The sequence below is a fragment of the Procambarus clarkii genome, chromosome 14, assembly GCF_040958095.1.
Source record: "Procambarus clarkii isolate CNS0578487 chromosome 14, FALCON_Pclarkii_2.0, whole genome shotgun sequence".
Taxonomy (NCBI): Eukaryota; Metazoa; Arthropoda; class Malacostraca; order Decapoda; family Cambaridae; genus Procambarus; species Procambarus clarkii.
This window is the reverse complement of record NC_091163.1, coordinates 41,914,220-41,932,693: the sequence shown is the minus strand read 5'-3', so window position 1 is coordinate 41,932,693 and position 18,474 is coordinate 41,914,220. Positions and strand designations below refer to the sequence as shown.

The following is an 18,474-nucleotide window of genomic DNA, read 5'->3' as shown; positions in this document are numbered from 1 at the left end:
CTGCCTGGTCGGGTTTGGCTTCGGCGTCTGTTTTGGTTCCTTCGGGGACGTCCCTTCCACCTTTCTCGCAATCGTTGGGTTTATTCTCCGGGGGCCTTGTGTCGGTTGCTGCGTCACCGGCTTCCTCTTTGGGGTTTTCGGGGTTCAGTGCCTTGGCGCCTTCCCGAGCTCTCGCTCGATGTGTTCACGGACGCGTCGTCTCTCGGCTGGGGCTATGTGACCAGTGCTCATCAGGTAGGCCAGGGACGGTGGGGTTCGTCCTTCCGTCGGGCTTACAGCACAGTTCGGGAGTTCGCGGCAGTCTGGTTCGCGCTTCGGAGGGTTCCGGTCGCTCAGGGATCGACCATTTGCCTCCATTCATTCAATGAACCTCCAGTGGTTCATTGCCTGAACCGTGGGGGTTCTCTTCGGTCCTTGGCTCTTTGGGGTTGGTCCCTTCGAGTGGTTCGTCTGCTGGATTCTCGGGGTTTGGCTCTTCATGAGGTTCATGTCCGGGGAGTGTCTGGTTGAACCGGGGAGAACGTTCTGGCGGACGGTCTGTCACGCTTCCATCCCCCTGTCCACAGAGTGGACGGTTGACGACGACTCGTTTCGTTGGATCTGCCAGACGTAAGGTCTCCCAGATGTGGACCTCTTCACGTCGGCGTGGTCTTGGCGTCTCCCAATCTATGTGATGCTCTTTCCTGACTGCGAGGCGTTCGCGGTGGATGCCTTTCGGCAGGACTGGTCGAGGTGGGGGTTACCTGTACCTCTTCCCTCCGGTCCAGCTGTTGGTTCTGGTTCGGTTGGAGACATTCCCAGGGAGAGTAGTCCTTGTGGCCCCTTGGTGGCCGGCCCAGCCTTGATTTCCGGTGCTATTGGCTCGGTGCCCAAACCCGGGACGTTTCCCGCTGCTCCGCCTCTTTCAGCAGGTCAGCCCAGTCCGGTACAGGGCTGGTTCGACCTTCTCTGCTCTTCGCGTCTGGTCTTTTTGACGCGGGTGTATCACCAATTCTATAGTGATCAGGTGGCTTTGTTGATGGTGTCCCACCTGAGAGCTTCGTCTCGGCGATAGTATGAAGTTTCCTGGCGTTCTTTTCGCCATTTTCTGGCTCTTCGTAGGTTGTCTTTTCTTTCGGATCTGGTTGTCTTGTCCTTTCTTTCTTGGCTTTTTCAGGACCGTCATTTGATGCCTAATACTGTCGCCTCGTATCGTGCGGCGCTGGCGGAGCCGCTCAAGCTAGCATTCGGGGTGGACATCACATCCGCTCTGTTCCGTAAGCTTTCCCGTACTTTGTTTCACCTCCGGCCTGCTCATGCGCCTCCTGAGCCGTCCTGTTCCTTGGACAGGGTGCTCTCCTATCTTTCCTCTCCTCTGTTTGTGGTGGCCCCTTCGGTTCCGAATTATTTTTCCAAGGCTTTGCTTTTGTTGGCATTGGCCTCTGGGTGCCGGGTTGGGGAGCTTCATGCTCTCCTATGGCGCAGGGGTTTCTGTTCTTTTGGTCCTGGGGTAGGTTTGTCCATTTGCAGCCTTCGCCATCTTTTCTGGTGAAGAACAAGACGGCTGCTTTCCGGAGGGGTCCGCGGGTCATTGATGCTTAGTTAGTTCGGCCAGGGGTGCATCATGTGTTGTGTCCGGTTGCAACACTTCGCTGTTATGTGCGCTTCAGCTGGGGTGGCTGGGGATGCGCTTTGGGTTGATCTGGTTTCCCTCGTTCCCTGTTCCAGGGCTTGGCTCTCCCAGGTTGTCCGCAGGGTTATTAAGTCTAGCCAGCCTGCGGTCTATCCTCGCGCCCATGATGTTCGGAAGTTTGAGGCTTTGGCTGCCGTGATTGGTAACATGTCTTGGGCTCGTATTCAGGAGCGTGGATTTTGGAAGTTGAACAGGGTCCTGGCCGCCCGTTATTTGGTGAACGTACCTGCTCCTCGGCGTTCTTGTGTTGCTTTGGGTCGAAGGTTGCAGCCAGTTGTCTCGACTTCGCGTTCAGGAGTTTGTTGCCGCCTCCTCCCCGGGTAAGTCCCTATTTCCTTCTCTTTGGGTATGTAGCTCCAGGGAGCCGTAGGGGCTCCCCACAGAAAACCAGCGTTGAATGTAATGAAATGCCATTTTCTGGGTGAGCCCCGGAGGCTCCCTGGCTACCCTCCCTCCCTCCCAGTTGGCGGGGTTTTTTCGCGTTGGTTGAAGCCTAGTTTCCAAACTGAAGGCAGCCGGCGCAGTGAGGTACGCCCTCCCCCCCCCGTTCCCTCCCGGGGAGGGGAGGACTGCGAGCACGACCGGCGTGGCAGTAAATTGATTGTTTCCTTGGGAGTGTAGGGAGTTTCTACCTCTGTTCCTTTTTTGTTGTAGTTTTTTACCATGTGGGGTTTGTTTTGTTATGCCTACCTTTCTGGATGCCTAACCCCGGTCGATGGTAGATATGGAAAACCCCCAACCATAATGGGTTGCAACACTTTCCAGGGCCATTGCTCCCTGAAACCTCTCTGAAGAGGCCAGGTTCTGGCTCTGGTCCCCGGTAGGTCTGAACTCCATAGCTCATGTCCCGGTCTAACATAACATACATTAGCCCGATAAGCTCCAGGGAGCCTCCGGGGCTCACCCAGAAAATGGCGTTTCATTACATTCAACGCTGGTTTTTTATTTATTTTTGAGATATTCCTTGAATGTTTTAACTTTGATTAGTCTGTCTTTATTGTCTTTGGGAATGGCATTATTGTTGTAGGTATGAAAATGCCTTGCAATCAATTCATATTGTTTTGTTGTCATAAAAGTATTGAAACAAGGTGTACATGCCACAGTTTACCTGTTTGCCAGTACATTGTCATCACTGGCAACGTCATATTGTGCATCAACATTCAGTCCCAAATATCTGGTAAGCTCTTTTTACACTCAGTTCATCCCACTTATTGCTTGGGGTGCTAGAATCATTGTAGTTGCTTTATGATGCATACAAGTTTGTTTCATTTACTAAATATTGCAACAAATCTCGTGTAATAAATAACTGTAAAAATCCAAGAAGAGTGATTGGTAATGATAGTCAAGCCTGGTGTTGCAGTAAAGCTTTCTTCAAATGGAGGAGTATTGTCAGTTGACCAGGATTGACCAGAACATTGCCGTTTCCTAGGTGCGGTACAGCCATGTGAGCCTCTGGCGATATGAGCATCAAAATCATTACTCTCCTCACTTTTAATCTCATCCTCGCCTGCTGTTTCAGTTTCAACAAACTCATTGCCGCATGGCCCATGACAGATAACGGGAAGGCATTGGCACAAAGTTTAAAACATGTCCCAAAGTGATAGGATAAAAATTTAATTAGAACAAATTTATTAAATTTGGACGTCGGCTACGTCCCTCCCGAACATCCGCAGTTAATTGCGGACGTCATGTTGGTCCCTCTCGAACGAAAGTGTTAAGAGTTACCATTCATACCCTAATGTTTCCCACACACTATAGGCTAATTTCATTAAGGAAATCTTTAATTTTAACCTATAATGATGAGCAACTTTCCCATCAGTCTGTGAACTGTGCCCCAACCTCCTAAGCAAATCTGCACATCCCCCACTTCAGCGAACAAGAGTTCGTTCGCAGAATCGGGCAAGTAAATCCGTCCTGGAAAGTGTGCATTCCAACCAGAGATTCCTCGAATCGAGGTTCGTTGAATTGAGGCTCTACTGTATACGGGGGTTTCCTTACAGATTAACGGCTTGCCTTCCCCAATCACACTGTATACCACACCAAGTCATGCTGTATACCACCAACAGTTGCACCATATACCGCACTCACAGATGTGCTGTATACCGCAACCATTGTTGTGGTATTCAATATCAGATTTATTATCATTAATTTATTATATTAAAATTTACATTTGTATTTGCACTTCATAAATTTTGCATGTAGTAAACTAGTATTACCATTGTGCTTGTGTAGGGAGTGGAGGCGTGTCGAAGGTTGGTGAGTCGTTGTAGCCAGGAGAAAGTGGCTTCGTGGGTGCAGTCTCACCTCACTCCTGCACTCTTCTCCAAGGACCTCGCAGCAGATAGTGATCGTCTTCTTCGTCAGGCTCAGAAAGTGGCAGATATACAAGCTGTAAGTTCATAAGTGGGTTGTTGTTATTCATGTCTTCATAAGTGGGTTGTTGTTGTTCATGCCATGAAGTTTTAATCAGTGGTAATGTCTGAGCAGTTTTAACACAGGTGGGTATAGATGGGTTCAGACTCCTGTTAGCAGATATAGAGCTTTCTCTTCATACAGTTCATTTTAAACCTTACCCTACTTTACCCCGGTACATGACTGGCCCATAAGTTTACAACTAGGTTCCTATTTACTCCTAGTTGATCAGGGGGGGAGTCAGTTTGTTGGTGTATGGTCAACCCTCGTTGCTCAGGGCGCAGATCTTGCCAAAATCACTGGGTTTGGTGGGGAGGGGGGGGGGTGATACTGGGCATGATGAGCATGCTACCACTTAAAGAACAAGAGGTCATAGATTTAAACTAACTAAACAAAGCTGCTTTAGAAATATAAGAAAATTTATTTTCTCAGTGGTAGACAGTTGGAACAAGTTAGGCGAGAAGATGGTGGAGGCCAAAACCGCCAGTAATTTCAAACCGTTACACAACAAAGAGTACCGGGAAGACGGGACACCACGAGCCTAGCTCTAATCCTGTAACTACACTTAAATAATAACACTTGGGTAATTATCACTGGTAAACCAGAGTTCCAGAGTAGCTATAGAACCAGTCTTGCTACGTTTACACACCCTCTGTATTTCTGTATGATGAAGGAAGGAACAAAAGTGAGAGAGAAACCAAATGCAGGGGTAAAGGTACTGTACTAGCATCAGCTTAACATAGCCGACCTTGCGGCGTGCTATGAAGACAGGATCACAAAGTTGAAGTATGGCTGTGTGATAATCATTAACACTATCGCGCACCCCACGAGCGCGCCGCAGACTTTGACCTCATGGCCCCAATGGTGCGGGCGAGCGTGCGGCGACGCCTAAATGTGTATACTCGTTTCAGGATTCTCACCTTAATTCTGGTGCTACATCGTTCGTTTTGGTATCATTGTGTTCGCAATTAAATTCCCTGCAGATGTGTATGAATATAATGTACAAAAGCCTGGAGTGCCTCCTCACAGAAAAGCCTAAAGTTACCCGTGAACGAGCACCAATTTGTACACTGCAACCTAATGTGTATACTCGTTCAGTTTGATTACATCAATTTTTGTGTTACGTCTTTCATTTTGGTATCAAATTGTTCGCAATAAAAAGGCGCGTATTTTAAAACTAGTCCCATAATAATAGAGCAATAACTGGAATTTTTACAAATATTTTAATTCTGGAAGCTCATCATCACAAAATTATTTATATCTTTCCAGTGTTCTGACATAAATTTTTGTGTTACATCTTTCATTTTGGTATCAAATTGTTCGCGACGTAAAGGCGCGCATTTTAAAACTACTGTAGTCCCAACATAATAGGACAATAAATAGAATTTTACCAAATATTTTAATATTTTGACCAAAAACCTATTTATAATCATATAAATGTTTGGACATCAAGTTTCATGTTACATCTTTCATTTTGGTATCAAATTGTGCACATTCTAAAGGCGCTTATTTTGATACTATCCCGAGGTCGATTGGATAAAAAATGAATTTTATACAAATATTTTTGTAGTGGACGCAAGTCCGGTCCAAAGTTAGGACTCAGGAGAAAAATAATGGACGAGAGTCCGGTCCAGAGTGACCGATAGTGTTAATAACACTCTTACTAAAGCTTTATGCCTCTTGTATGTCATGTACAACTTTGTCGTCATCTGTTTGATATGGTCACTTGACATGCTTTGCCTGCTATTGCACTATCATAATATCTTGCTTTCTGAATTTGTTTTCTGGGCTCTTCCTCTCTCATTCACCTTCAACCTTGCTATCATATATTTCTCTCATTTTTATTGTATATGGCTATATACACTTGGCTTGAGTCATACAGTGAAATCTCATAACTCTTATTTAACCCTTTTGCCCGGTAACGACGCAGCATTGCATCATTTTTTTAGTTGAAGCATTCCTGGTAACGATGCAGCATTGCGTCGGTTTCGGCGGCAAATTGGCGGCGGCTTCGGGAGGGGCACACAGCTGTTTTGGATATTATATGCATATACTCTTGTAGGGAATTTCATTGCGAATACATTGATACCAAAATGAAAGACCTAGGACCAGAATTGAGGTAACAAAGTTGAAAACAGTATACCCATTTTATTAGCACTCGCTGGGATTATGCTCCGTCACTTTCTGTTTGCTGTGGGTGGTACGCCTGGCTTTTGGACTTTATATTTGCATATACTCCTGTAGGGAATTCTATTGCGAACACAATGTTACCAAAATGAAAGACCTAGGATGGGAATTGAGATGTCCAAAGTGAAGAGAGTGTACACATTTTATTGCTCTTATGAGTTCCCAGGTAACACGCACTCACTTTCTCTGTTTGTTGTGGATGGTACGCCGGGCTTTTGGACTTTATATGTCTTTAGTCGTGTAGAGAATTCTATTGCGAACACAATGATACCAAATTGAAAAACCTAGGATGAGAAATGAGATGACAAAGTAGAAACGAGTATACACTTTTCAGTATTACCTCGCTCTCTAATGTAATGAGAGGCGCCTTGGGATGGCGAAGTGCTCTCTTTCCGGCCCACATTCATCTGGTCGGCGGGTGGAGCGTGCTGCGGTTTTTGACTTTATATGCATATGCTCTTGTTGGGAATTCTATTGCGAACACAATGATACCAAATTGAAAAACCCTGGACTAGAATTGAGGTGACAAAATTGAAGAGAGTATACACTTTTCAGAATTACCGCGCGCTCCGGCGTTTCACGGGAGCGCGCGGTAACGCGGAGCGAAACGCAGTGAGCGCCACGAAAGGCAAACACCGCCTAGGAAACTGAGGCCAGAGAAGTGCCTATCCTGGTTGACATTAGCTTACGAACTGATGCTAGGCAGCCGGCGTGGTGAGATCCGGGGCTCCCCTTCTTCCCCTCTCGGGGTGGGGAGGGCTGCACGGACAATCGACGCGGCAGTAAAGTATGATGTTTGCTTGTTTGCTTGTTTCCTGGGATTGTAGGGAGTTTCTACCTCTCTGTTCTGTTTTCTGTTTTAGTTTTTACCATGTGGGGTTTTTGTTATGCCTATCTTTCTGGGTGCCTAACCCCGGTCGATGGCAGATAAGGAAAACCCCAACCACAAGGGGGTTTTCCAGGGCCATTGTTCCCTGAAACCTCTCTGAAGGAGCCAGGTTCTGGCGCTGGTCCCTGGTATGTCTGAACTCCTTAGCTAATGTCCAGGTCTAATATAACATACATTAGCCCTATAAGCTCCAGGGAGCCTCCTGGGCTCACCCAGAAAACGGCGTTTTATTACATTCAACGCTGGTTTTTTGCGGCTCCACCTTTTTCAGCAGGTCGGGCCAGTAAGGTACCATGCTGATGCTCTTCTGCTGTTCGCATCTGGTTTTAATAATGCGGGTGTATCGCCACTTGTATGGTGATAACGTGGTTTCTCTGATGATGTCCAAACTGTGGTCGTTGTCTCCGTGACAGTGTGAAGTCCCCTAGCGGTCTTTCTGCCATTTCCTTTCCTTTTGGGGGTGTTGTTGGTGTCTGTGAAGGTGGTTTTGCCCTTTCTTTCTTGGCTCTTTCTGTGGAGAGTCCTTTTGGCTTCCTGGAGCTATACTGGGCTGATGTGTGTGTATTAGATTGTGGCAACAGTCAAGCGATGGAGTTCTAGGCCTACCGGGGACCATCACCGGAATCTGGCACCTTTAGAGAGAGGCATGAGAAACATTGGCCTATAGACAACCCCCATGTAATTGTAAACAGTCTGTCTGCCATCTACAAAGTCAGGCACCCAGAAAGGTAGGAATTCCTAAACAAACTACAGCTGGTTAAAATTTGCTAAGTGAAAGCTGAACTAGCAAGCAGAACTCCCTAATCGACAACAAGCAAACAAGCACGACCTCACCACAACCGCCGTGCTGTTATCTGCGCAGCGTCCGTCCCCCTCCCCGGGAAGGGGGAGCCCCAGCCCCCGTCACGTCAGCTACCCAACCTTAGTTCAGAGGCTGTTGTGTTTGATGGTGGTCGATCGACTCTGGCTGCATCCTTTTGTGCAGTGCTGTCCATAGCGGTGTTCTACTGTGTGATGGTGAGCGAGCCAGGAGTAACACAAGAGTACTGTATGAAAATGAAACATACTGTATGAAAACATACAAACAAACATACTGTATGAAAATCAGTATGAAAATTACCTCGGCTGAAGACATTGAAAAACTTCAAGCTGATATTAATAAAATTTTTGACTGGGCATCAGAAAATAACATGATGTTTAACAGTGATAAATTCCAGGTACTCGGGTACGGTAAAAATGGAGACCTTAAACATAATACAGGATACAAAACACAATCAAATGTGCCCATAGTAGGAAAATAGCATGTAAAGGATTTGGGAATAATGATGTCTGACGACCTAATGTTTAGGGAGCATAACCAAGGAAATATTGCGTCAGCCAGAAAAATGATCGAATGGATTACGAGAACTTTCAAATCCAGGGATCCCATCACAATGATTGTACTTTTCAAGTCACTTGTGTTGTCCCTTCTTGAGTACTGCTCAGTACTCACTTCTCCCTTCAGAGCAGGAGAGATTGCTGAAATAGAGGGAATACAGAGAACATATACGGCACACTTAGACGCGATAAAGCACCTAAATTATTGGGTTCGTCTCAAAGCCCTCCAGATGTACTCACTAGAAAGAAGAGGAGAGAGATATCAAATAATATACACCTGGAAGATACTGGAGGGCCAAGTACTAAATCTACACAGTAAAATAACAACGTACTGGAGTGAACGATATGGAAGAAAATGCAGAATAGAACCAGTGAAGAGCAAGGGTGCCATAGGCACAATCAGAGAACACTGTATAAACATCAGAGGTCCGTGGTTGTTCAACATCCTCCCAGCGAGCATAAGAAATATTGCCGGAACAACCGTGGACATCTTCAAGAGGAAACTAGATTGTTTCCTCCAAGGAGTGCCGGACCAACCGGGCTGTGGTGGGTATGTGGGCCTGCAGGCCGCTCCAAGCAACAGCCTAGTGAACCAAACACTCAAAGTCAAGCCTGGCCTCGGGCCGGGCTTGGGGAGTAGAAGAACTCCCAGAAGCCCATTAACCAGGTATCAATCTGGTACTGGGGCTGCATGTACCTCGGGCCATCTTTCCTAGGTGCCCCTTGTATTTTAGGGTTATCTTCCATAAGCCCTTCGCGAGACTACCTCCACGTGGTTCTTTTGCTGCTTGGTGATTGTCTGCCTTTGGGGTCAGCTGGGGTTGTTCTTCTTCCTGTTTAATCTTGGGTAGGAGGTAGTATCGTCGCTGGCTGGGGTGCAAGGTACTGTGCAGCTGTCTGATATATGTATAGTGGACAGTTGTGTTCCCCTGGAGACATTGTGCTTCTGCGGGGGGTTTTCTTTCTTTTTGTTTTCTTTGCCTTGTGTGATGGGTGTCTGCCTTGTGTTGTTATAAGTCCACTTGTATACTGGTGGCCCTCCTCTAGGCCCCCGTGATTATACACGTTGCAGGGGGTTCAGCTTTTAGTTTGATTGCTTGGTAGTTCTGGGATAACTAGTTAGCAGTACCTTGCCTGGGCTTCCCTTAGCAGTCAGCCTAAGGGCCTTGGAAACCTCCATTGGGGCTCCTTGGAGTGATGGAGGAGTCCTCCGAGTCCCACCTCATTTTGTTCGAGTTTGAGGTTGCTCTGTTCCCTTGTCTCAGGGTGACAATCACTGTCTTTGCCTCTGCCATGCTGCCTGTTGGGTCAATGACACCGTTGACCCAGAGTCCTGCGAGTGATATGTTCCTTGCTGGTTCTCCAGTTCACCCAGTCCAATAATACTGTTGATCGGGTGCAGGCAGCATCTGCATTGCATGCATGGTTTAGGTTGCTGCAACCCTCTAGGTTAATTGACTTTCTGGATCCACTACGACTGCCTCGCTTTGGTTATAGGGACCTTGGCTTGGAGGGTGTTAGCCGCCTTGACTTTTGTTTTGTCCGCATCCCCTGGTCCTTCCCTGCTGTGGTTCATCCTGCTCCCCTGCTTCCAATTGTCTGAGCGTTTCGGAGTTGGGGCAGGGTTTTATTGGTGGTGAGACTCGAGCGGCCCCGGGGACTGCCCTGTCCGGATCAGCGGCGGAGGCATTCAAGCCTGTTCCTCCTGCCGGGGCTTTTGAGTCATGTTAGCAGGCCTCCTTCATCCCTGCTTTTCTGGTGGACTCAGCCTTTTCTCCAGAGGCAGAGGGTTTGGAGAACAGCTCGGCCCTGGGTCATGATGTGGAGGATCCCAGGGCTGGGGAGGACTTGACTTGGGGGCTTGGGTCCCGTTTGTCCCCACTTGGGTGTCGGTACCCTCGGCGTGGGGATTGTTGTTTAAGGGGGAGGGGTTTTCGTATTCCCCTCTCCATGTACGAGTTTGGTATGAATTCTGCTCCTCCCTGGATTCGGTTCCGGGTTCCTTTGTGTTCTTTGGTTCCTTCCTTCTAGAGGTTTTAGGCTTCCTGCATCCCGCCTCGGGAGTTGCGGAAGGCCTTATTGGCTTACCTCCTGCGAGACCCGGATTATGCCTCGATAATGGATCCTCCTCCTTTTGAGTTTGCTCTTCTTTTCCTTACTGGGTGCATTACAAGGTGCCGAAGTTTTCCTGGCTGGCGGACTGCCCTTTCTTTTGATGTGGGCATGGCATGCATTTTGTTGGATCTGCACGCTTGAGTGGCAGAAGTTGATAATGGTCATTCAGGTTTACCTGGGGGGCAAGTTTGAGCACCTCGATGGGTGCTTGTTCACCCTTGTCCTTCCTCGTAATATCGGTCAGGTTTCTGGAGGGCGCCCAGGTCACGAGGCAGTTGCTCGAGGGTTTGTGCGGGAGTCTGCGCTTTACCATGTTGGTTTGCCTGCCGGACTGGGTTTGACTTCATCGGCTGTTCTGGTTTCTTTGGGGACATCCCTTCCGCCTCTCTTGCGATTACTGGGTTTGGGCCTAACGCCGGCTGCTGTGTCGCTGGCTTCCTCTTCTGGTATTTTGGCGTTCAATGCTTTGGCGCCTACCCAAGCCCTCGCTCAATGTGTTCACAGATGCGTAATCTCTTGACTGGGGCTTTGTGACCAGTGCTCACCAGGCCGGCCAGGGGCGGTGGGGCCCGTCCTTCCATTTGGGCCCACAGCACAGTGAGGGAGTTTGTGGCCATGTGGATGTCGCTTTGGAGGATTTGGGTCACTCGAGGTTCGACGATTCGGCTCCATTCAGACTGCTCCCTGGTGGTTAATTGCCTGAACCAAGGAGGTTCGATGTGGTCCTTGGCTCTTTGAGTCTGGTCATTTTGGGCGACTCGTCCGCTGAGTTCTTGGGGTTTGGCTCTCCTGGCTGTTCACGTTTGGGTGGGGGGGGTATCCAATGTCCTGGCGGACAGCCTGTCACGGTTCATTAACCTGTCCATGGAATGAACGGTCATCACCGACTCGTTCAATTGGCTCTGCAGGACGTTCGGGCTCCTGGGGGGTGGACCTGTTGCCCAAGGTCGTGGCTCCCTTGGAAACTTACAAGGGAGAGTAGTCCTGTTGGCCCCTTGGTGACCGACCCAGCCTAAGTTTCAGGCACTGATTACTCAGTGTCCGAACCCAGGAGTCTTCCTGTGGCTCCGCCTCTTTCAGCAGATCGGGCCAGTCAGTTACGTAGCTGGTTCGATCTTCTCCTCAAGCCTTCTCATCTGGTCTTTCTGATGCATGTCTTTACCATTTGTATGGTGATCAGGTGGCTTCGTTGATGGTGTCCCACCTGCGTGCTTTGTCTCGGAGGCAGCATGAAGTTTCCTGGCGGTCCTTTAGTTATTTCTTGTCTTCCGTAATTTTTTCAAGTTTCTGATTGGGTTGTCTTGTCCTTCATTTCTTGGTTGTTTGAGGTCCGTCATCTTATGCCGACTACTGTCGCCTCGTATCGTGTGGCACTGGCAGAGCCACTTCTGCTGGGTGGATGTTACTTCTGCTCCGTTCCATAAGCTGGCTCGTGCGTTGTTTCACCTCCAGCCGCTTCAGCCGTCCTGGTCGTTGGACCAGGTGCTCTCTCTCCTCCTCGGTTTGTTGTTCAAAATTCAAAGTTCAAAAGGTTCAAAATTGTTTTTGAAGGCTCTTTTTCCTGTTGACATTGGCCTCTGGTGATCAGGATGGGGAGCTTCATGCTCTCCTCCGGCATAGATGTTTCTGCTTCTTTGGTCCTGGTGGTATGTTTGTTTATTTGCAGCCGGCTCCTTTCCTGGTGAAGAATGAGACTGCTGCTTTCCGGAGGGGTCATTGGGTTATTGATGCTTGGTTGGTTCGGCCAGGGATGCTTCATGTGTTGTGTCCGGTTTGCGGCTCTTTGCCGTTACCTGCGCGCCACAGCCTCGGTGCCATGGACACGCTTTGGGTTAACCCGGTTTCCCTTCTTCCCTATTCCAGGGTTCGGGTCTCCCAGATCATCCGCAGGGTTATTTGGTCCAGCCAGCCTGCGGTCTATCCTCGTGCCCATGACGTTCGTAAGTTTGCTGGCTGTGTTGGCTGCCATCTTTGGTAATATGTTTTGGGCTGACATTCGGGCACCGGGGTTTTCGGAGGTCAAACAGGGTCCTGACCTCTCATTACCTAGTTCGTGTTCCTGACTCTAGTTGGTCATGTGTGGCATTGAGGAGTGAGTGGCGACCACCTCCCGGATGAGTCCTTGTTTTATCTTTGGTTAGGTTGCTCCGGGGAGCCGAAGGGACTCCCACCAGAAAATCTACGTTGAATATAATGAAATGCCATTTTCTGGGCGAGACCCAGAGACTCCCCGGCAACCCTCCCTTCAACCCTCCCCCATTCCCACTCCCGAGGAGGGGGAGCTGCGCACACAGCGGCACGGCGATGGGTGTGAGGTCATGCTAGTTTGCTCATTTTAGTTTGCAGAGTTCTGTTCAACAATTTGGCTTTCAGCAGCAATTTTTTAACCAGATAGGGTTTGTTTTGAGGTGCCTACCTTTCTGGGTGCCTGACCCGGTCGATGGCAGACATAGAATGCTTCCAACCACACAGGGGTTTCTATGGGCCATTGCCCCCTGTGCCTCTCTGAGGGGAACCAGGTTTTGGCTTGTGGTCCCCGGTAGGCAGAACTCCATTCGCTTTGATGCCATGGTCTACATTCATATCAGCCCGGATAGCTCTGGGGAGCCTCCGGGTCTCGCCCAGAAAATGGAGTTTCATTACATTCAACGCTGGTTTTTTTCAAGTTTTTGATATTCAGCCTCTGAACTGGGGTTGGATAGTTGGAGTGGGAGGTCTGGGGCTCCCCCTTCCTGGGAGGGGGGAGGGGAAGAGCTGTGGCAAACATTCCTGGTCCTACGCATTCGTGTCTAGCTTTGCGTCGCAGGTTGCAGCCGGTTGTCTTGACTTCGAGTTGAGGAGCGTGTTCCGGTTGCCTCCTGGGTAAGTCCCTCTTTTACTTAACACTTTCGCGCTCCGTGGAAACTCGCAGTTGACAGGGGAAACGTGGCCCCTCCGTGCGGGTAAGCGCGCGGTGACACCCAAATGTGTATACTCGTTCCAGCTTTCTCACCTTAATTCTCGTGCTACGTCGCTCGTTTTGGTATCATTGTGTTCGCAATTAAATTCTCTACAGGTGTGTATAAATATAATGTCCAAAAGCCTAGCGTGACTCCCAACAGCAAAGCGTAAAGTCGGCAAAAACGCACAAAATCAGTAACATGTGCATTCTCGTTCCATTTTTTTACCTTAATTCTCGTGCTACGTTGCTCATTTTGGTATCATTGTGTTCACAATTAAATTCCCTACAGATGTGTATGAATAAAATGTACAAAAGGCTGGAGTGCCTCCCCGCAGAAAAGCCTAAAGTTATCCGTGAACGAGCACCATTTTGTACATTGCAACCTAATGTTCAACTCATTCAATTTGATAACATCAAATTTCGTGCTACGTCGCTCGTTTTGGTATCAAATTGTTCGCAATAAAAAGGCGAGTATTTTAAATCTAGTCCCAGAATAATAGAGCAATAACTGGATTTTTAACAAATATTTTAATTCTGGACGCTCATCATCACAAATTTATTTATAACTTTCCAGTGTTCTGACATAAATATTTGTGTTACATCTTTCATTTTGGTATCAAATTGTTCGCAATAAAAAGGCGCGCATTTTAAAACTAGTCCCAAGATAATAGGACAATAAATAGAATTTTAACAAATATTTTAATATTCGGACCATAGGCCTATTTATAATATTTCAAGTGTTTGGACATCAAGTTTCATGTTATATCTTTGATTTTGGTACAGTATCAAATTGTGTGCAATCTAAAGGCGCTTATTTTAAAACCACTACCAGATTGATCTGATAAAATTTAAATTTTTAAAAAATATTTTAATGAGTGACTCAGTACTGCGTCGTTGGAACACATTGAGTAGAAAAATGAGTGACGAGATAGTCAGTCTGTGGAACCTCAAAGTGTTAAGTTATGTAGCTCCAGGAAGCCGATGAGTCTCCCCACAGAAAACTAGCATTGAATGTAATGAAACATCATTTTCTGAGTGAGCCCCGGAGGCGGTTTCATTTTGCTTTTGATGCTCGGCCTCTGAACTGAGGTGTGAGTAGCAGGCGGGGAAGTCAGTATCTTCACCTTCCAGGGAGGGGAAGGCTGTGCAGACAAGCGGCGTGGCGGCGGTGCATGACGTTTGCTTGTTTCCTTGAGGGTTGGGAGTTCTGCCTCCCTGTTCGGTCTTCAGTTCCAATTTTCTTACCATGTGGGGTTTTTGTTATGCATACCTTTCTGGGTGCCTAACCCCAGTCGATGGCAGACAAGGAATAACCCCCAACCAGTTTTTTTTTTTTTCAGAGGCTGTTGCTCCCTGTGCCAGGCTTGACAGGGCCAGGCTCTGGCTCATGTTCCCCGGTAGGCTGAACCCCATTGACTAATGCCCTAGACTAATACAGGTATATCGCATGTCAGTCCGATAGCTCTGGGAAGCCTCCGGGGCTCGCCCAGCAAATGGTGTTTCAGATGAACTGGCAGATGTGGTGGCCACACCTAGTTGCTTTTTGACTTGCAATATCAACTTAGTGATTTGTTATGTTGAACAAAACATGCAGATACTTGTATATAACCTGTGTATATAGTATAATAATCGACAAAGTGTTTGTTTATTGTTTTATGAACACAATAATTGAATCAATAATATGCACACCATAATATTGAGTACAGCGATTAAATATATCATACTACACACTATTGAATAATATTACAGCAAAAAAATTAAGAAAAATCAATCAGACATTGAAATAATTAGGTAATTATATCTTTGTGGCCACTCCTGCCTGACAGCTGGGGCTGAGCAGACCGCCTCGGATGCTTGCTGAGTCAGCGCCTCTTGTTTACCAGACTTCCCCGCCCTATAGCGGCCAAAATATGCCACTTACAATTTTTTTTATTATTTTTCCCGTAATCAGGGAACACAAATTAACAGTTTAAGAAGAAAAAGATTTTTTTGTTTTTTTTTGTTATGCACCTGCGAGTGACAAAGGGCAATTAGCCCTTAGCAACACAAGGGTTAATTTGCAGCCGGCTCCTCCTTGATGCTTGGTCGGTTTGGCCAGGGGTGTATCATGTGTCCTGTGCCCATTCAAACACTACCCTAGTGTTTCAATAGGGTACTTGGTTAACCCTTAAACTGCGCATGCCGTATATATACGCCCTGAGTAATATGTCCCATGGTGCGCATGGCATATATATACGCCATAGGGTGCCAGGCCCAATTCAAATGGCCCGCGGCTACACGGGGTTCACAGTAGCTTCCTCAGGGCTCTTGTAAACAGATGCCATTTTAAAAAAAAATCGTGGGCAATATTCTCAGGTGTGAGAGGCACAGTACTGTTGGAGCAACCAAGGCCGGCGCACGCAGCATGAGCGAACAGCATTGCTGTTCAGCTTGTGACCACAGCATCGCTGAAAAATGTCAAAATAAATATATAATTGTTATTATTTAGCGATGACAATATTACAGATGACCCATGACTGTGATATAAATAACCAGGGTTGTGATAATAGCAGGATTGTTATAATAATTAGCGCTGTGGGAGCAGTGATGCTGAGAGATGGAGGGAGACAGCATCGTTTACTGACTGTGTGGCTAGCTATTATTGTTTGCATTCATCATACCAGGTCAGTGGTTCTCTATGGTGAACACAAATGTAGATACATATATATAATGTATGTATTAGTGTAATAACAGCAAAAGGATTATGCTGGGAGGAGCCATTTGGGTGACGGAGGTAACGTCGTCTGCACGATTTGTCTAGCTGTTTAGAGGGTGGGCCACTATGCTCTTTGGGCGCACTACAAGCTTAGGTGTACAGTTACGGTGCATAAAACATGTAGATACTTGTATATAATATGTGTATATAGGGTAATAACACTGCAAACAGTATTGTTGGGGGAGAAAGTTTAGTGTGTGTGACCTTGAATGAGTGAGGGAGCCGCCAGCCGCCATCTGTGTATAGCGACGACTCTTAGTGCCTGAACTAACTATATCAGCTTAGCTGTACAGTTGTGGTAAACAAAATATATACATACTTATATATAACGTCTGTATATAGTGTAATAACACCACAAATGGTATTGTTGGGGGAGAAAGTTTAGTGCGTGTGTTGAGGGAGTGGCAGCGAGTGGCTGGCTGGTGTGTGGCGGTAACTCTTCATTGCTTTTCGACTCTCAATACCAACTTAGTGGTTCGTTATGGTGACCAAAACATGCAGATACTTATATATAACCTGTGTATAGAGTGTAATAGCAGCAAAACTATTTGTTTATTGTTTTATAAACATAATAATTGAATCACTAATATGCACATCATACTTTTGAGTATAGCGATTATTCACCACTTTTATTATATAAATATATTACAATACACACTATTGAATAATATTACTGCAAAAAAACTAAGAAAAAATCAATCGGAGACATTGAAACAATTTGGTAATAATATCTTTGTGGCAACTCCCACCTGTCAGCGCGGGTGACGCTGACCGGGTCTGACAACCGCTCTGTCAATGCCCACTTTTTGCCAGACTTCCTCGGTCAATTGCGCCCAAAATATGTCACCTACGATTTTTTTCTGGGGGGAGCCCCGTTGGCTCCCCGGAGCTTTACCGGCTGATATGCTAATGTCAGACTTTTGCATTAGTCATGTATATGGAGTTCTAGGGCCTACCGGGGACCACGGCCAGAACCTGGCCCCCTCAGAGAGGCAAGGGGAGAAATGGCCTATAAAAACCCCCGTGTGGTTGGAAGCATTCTATGTCTGCCATCGACCGGGTCAAGCATCCAGAAAGGTAAGCATTCCAAAACAAACCCCTATTCTGGTGAAAATTGCTACCTAAAGCCAAACTAGTGGATAAAACTCAACAGAAAACAAGGAAACTAGTATGACGTCATACGTCACCGCGCCGCTTTCTGCGCAGCTCCCCCCTCCCGGGAGGGGGAAGGGGGAGCCCCAGACCTCCCACGCCGGCTATCCACCCATCAGTTCTTCAGCTGATGCTATAGGCAACGGTTATGTGCTCCGGCTCCAGTGGTTGTTTCAGCACTGTACCTGGAGTGTGGTGTCTGTTTTCTAGGTGGTGCGTGAGCCGGGAGTGATTCTCCAGTACTCGGGCTGCATGCACCTAGGGTTCCCTTCCCTAGGTGCCCTGTAAGTACTGCCCTTGGGGCTTGGGGCCACCTTCCACAAGTTCCTTGGGTCCTGCCCCTGCTTGGCCGTTTACTGCTTGGTTTTCGGCCGCTCTTTGTGTGCTCGGGTGTTCTGTCTCCCTTGTTCGCCTTAGAGTAAGGGGCAGTTTTTGCACTGGTGGGGCGCAGGGTACTGTGCAGCTAGTCTTTACCAATCATAGCGGCCGGCTCTGTTCCGCTTGGGTACGCTGTCCTCTTGCGGGGTTTTCTTTTTCTTTTTGTTTATCTACCTGGTGGGGGGGTGTCTGCCTTCGTTCTTGCCTCTTGTGTCCCTTGTGTTCTGAGTATTTTCTGGTGGTACCCCCTGCTAGGTCCCCGTGAGTGTACACGTGCCAGGGGTTCAGCTCTTAGAAAGTTGTTTGGTAGCTTTGGGTGCCGGTTAGCAGTACCCTGCCTGGGATTACCTGAGCGCAAGTCCTCTTATAGTAAACGCTCGGGACCCTGGGAAACCCCTGGGGGCGCACGGGTCCGATGGATGTGACCCCAGAGTCGGGGTCACACTTCAAACTCGCTTTCAGCGAGTTTGAGGGTTGCTCTCGCCCTGTGTCTCTGGGTGACTCTCTGTTTGGCCTCCGTCTGCTGCCTGTGGGGTCGGTGACACCTTCGACCCGGAGTCCTGCGAGTTTGGTTGCTCGTTGTGGCTTGGTTACCC

At 47.7% G+C, this 18,474-nt stretch overlaps 1 protein-coding gene across 2 annotated transcripts in view; it reads left to right on the top strand.

Moving 5' to 3' along the window:
• dlt (codanin-1 like protein dlt) overlaps nt 1–18,474 on the top strand; it is a 150,464-nt gene that overhangs the window by 77,343 nt on the left and 54,647 nt on the right. The window contains exon 14 of one of the 2 annotated variants that reach the window (XM_069324547.1): nt 3,905–4,063. The exons of the other annotated variant lie outside the window; for it this stretch is intronic. Coding sequence (XP_069180648.1) covers nt 3,905–4,063 — 159 coding nt within the window. The remainder of the gene's footprint in view (nt 1–3,904; nt 4,064–18,474) is intronic. 2 annotated transcript variants of the gene reach the window in all.